At 37.5% G+C, this 3,159-nt stretch overlaps 1 protein-coding gene across 1 annotated transcript; it reads left to right on the forward strand.

The window, feature by feature from the left end:
• Positions 1-620: 620 nt before the first annotated feature.
• LOC125185662 (patatin-like protein 2) lies at positions 621-2,645 on the forward strand. The gene is made up of 6 exons (XM_048082229.2): positions 621-990; positions 1,063-1,246; positions 1,318-1,479; positions 1,565-1,870; positions 1,956-2,131; positions 2,220-2,645. The coding sequence occupies exons 1-6, from the start codon at positions 656-658 to the stop codon at positions 2,557-2,559; spliced, it is 1,503 nt and encodes a 500-aa protein (XP_047938186.2). The 5' UTR covers positions 621-655; the 3' UTR covers positions 2,560-2,645.
• The last annotated feature ends 514 nt before the right edge of the window (positions 2,646-3,159 follow it).

Raw genomic sequence — 3,159 nt, forward strand, 5'->3', positions numbered from 1 at the left:
AAATCAAACTGACAAACTGAAAAAAGGTATAATTAATTCTCTGAGAAAAAGGACAAAATATATGAGGAAAGGACATGAACAAGTAGCTTGTTTTGAAATCTTGATATTCTTTCCAACATTAAATCCAATAAATCAGTAGTTAGTAATAGTACATACTAGAATATAGTTTTATGTCATTCCTCAATTAATTAGTAAATTCCGTATAATATATACTCCATGTAATGTAACTACCACCTAATCCATTTACTTAATAGTAGTAATAGAGTTGGCTTAAATGTTAGTTATATTTGAAGGAAGTCTTAACCGTGTCATTTTTTGTAACTACCTCAAATTAATTCAAAGTTATATAGTATATTGGTTACGTGTAAACGCAAAGTTATCATATGACGCCTCACCGATTAAAACTAGTATATTAGAAATGTTTACAATTCAAACTCCAAACAACCCCGATTTGACTTAAATCGATTTTTTTTGCCTGGCTACAAGTTAATCGCGACGGCTAACTAGAAGCATCAAGCCTGCTTCCACAATTTAATTTAACATAAATATAGTGATTTTCAATCACATTTATATATAGTAGGCCTGATCATTGCATGAATTCATCAAATCTTCTCACTATCTGATCAAAAAGTTGTTCCATTAATTATAATACCAAATGGAGAAGATCTCAAGATCAAGCTCAAATTTGCATCAACTTGGACTGCCACAAAAGCACGAGAGATATGTGACAGTGTTGAGCATAGACGGCGGCGGTATTAAAGGTATCCTCCCCGCTGCTATCCTCGAGCGCCTTGAGTCGGAGTTGCAGGAATTAGACGGCAAGGAAGCGAGGATAGCAGACTACTTCGACGTGATAGCTGGGACAAGCACTGGCGGCCTAGTCACGACCATGCTCACAGCTCCGGGCAAAAACAACCGCCCTCTTTACGCTGCCAAACAAATCATGCCTTTCTACTTGGAAAACTGCCCCAAGATATTTCCTCAGGGACTGTACGTAATTAACATTCTTCATTGATATACTAGTTTTTAATACGTACTAAATACTAATTAATTGCATTGCAGTTGGTTATTTCCGGGTATGAAATTTCTGATATCGTTAATGGGGCCGTTATATCACGGGAAGCACCTTCATAAGGTTTTGAGGGACGAGTTGAAAGACACAAAGTTGAGCGATGCGATCACCAATGTTATTATTCCGGCGTTCGACATCAAGCTTCTGCAGCCGGTTATCTTCTCCAGTTATGAGGTACTAACAATTTTGCCAACCAAATTAAATTAATTATTATCTCCAATACAAAAATTAATTAATTTTGGCAGGCAAGAGAATCGCCACTACTAGATGCAAAATTTTCAGACATATGCATAAGCACATCGGCAGCTCCTACTTTTCTCCCCGGCCACAAATTCACCACACGCGACGGCGAAGGCAACTCTAGAAAATATAACCTTGTCGATGGCGGCGTCGCTGCAAACAATCCGGTACATAAATTAATACCTCTATCTCATCTTCATCTTCGAGAAATAATTGGAAATTAATTAGATTGGAAAAATTGTATATATATAGGCTCTGATAGCCATAGCAGAAGTGACGAAGCAGATGTTCGACAGCAACATAGACTTGTTCCACATGCGGCCAGTCGACTATCCTCGTCTTCTCACCATATCTCTAGGCACGGGAGCAGCGAGCATAGGCAACAAGAAATACAGCGTGAAGAAGGCTAAGAAATGGGGCATTCTGAAATGGCTTTCATACAAGGGCACTACGCCCATGGTCGAGATCTTCACCCAAGCAGGTGCTGATATGGTCGACTTTCACATTTCTCAGATTTTTCAAGCTCTTTGCTCAAAAGATAACTACCTCAGGATCCAGGTATTATTATTTATTAATTATTAATTATTACTCCATTTAATTGTTTATCATTATTTATTTATTTATAATAAATATATATATACAGAACGATACCTTAAATGCGGTTCAGAATTCGGTGGATGCTGCAACACAAGATAACTTGGATGACCTTGTCAAACTTGCTAATGAAATGCTGTCTAGACCGGTTTCAAGGGTCAATTTGCGGTCCGGTCTAGCTGAACCGGTCCCAAATGGTGGAACTAATGAACAAGCTCTAAAAAGGTACGATTCACATGCTCATCATCTATCTCTATAGAAAAAATATAATTTCCCTTTTTGATTTATATTTAACATACACGAATCTGGGCAGGTTTGCGAGTTTATTGTCGAATGAACGGAAGCTTCGGGGGTGTGAAAATAATGCTGAAAAGAAGGGAGAGGTCGAGACGAAGCAGCCATTCCAAAATCCATTGAACGACTTCGTTGATTTTGCACGATCAGTGTCAGATGAGACCAAACATGTACTAGGAAAGCATGCTCAAATTTTGAGACCAAGCTCCCAGTGTAAGATCACTTCAATTCCAATCGAAAAGCTGAATGGAGAACTTAGTTCAATAGGGAAGAAGCTGATAGTGAAATCAACAATTCATGTACCCACTCCTTTTTTCCCTTCTCATCGCCAAGTTTTTTGTAGAATATCAAGGCCTTGACCTTGATCAATCCTGTGTGCCTTGGCTATTCTTCTGATGATTTTGTATTCCAAATAAAATAATTCGCCAAAATGATGTAATAAAATTATGACACCCGTACTTTTTATGTACTACACTAAATAAATTGTATCGTGAAATAGTGAAAGTGGAATTTTGTCATCATGCCATTCTTCTCATTTACTTTTTATATTATTTTTTTTAAATGAGTATAGTCGTTATGTGTTTGATGATTGATGATTGAAACTTGTTTCGATGTAATGTGTTGATATCAAGTGAGACATCTCTTTTAAACAATGGAGTTGCTTTGTGACGTGTATGAAAGTTCTAATTCGCGAGGAAAATCCCGTTGAATTAATGACGTGGACGTTGCTAATCAAGTGAAGTGTTTGGAATGTGTATATTATAGTACTTGGAATATGTAACACCCCAAATATTCTCAAAAATCGATCTAAGGTCTGGGTACTACCAACTGAGGGTAAAAGAGTCCGATATATCAAAGACGGCATTCAGGACTAGGTATGGCTACTACGAGTTCTTGGTTATGCCATTTGGGTTAACCAATGCACCCGCAGCATTTATGGACCTAATGAATAGAATCTT

Source organism: Salvia hispanica, chromosome 1, assembly GCF_029641045.1.
Source record: "Salvia hispanica isolate PSC_SH4W2 chromosome 1, Shi_PSC_v1, whole genome shotgun sequence".
Taxonomy (NCBI): domain Eukaryota; kingdom Viridiplantae; phylum Streptophyta; class Magnoliopsida; order Lamiales; family Lamiaceae; genus Salvia; species Salvia hispanica.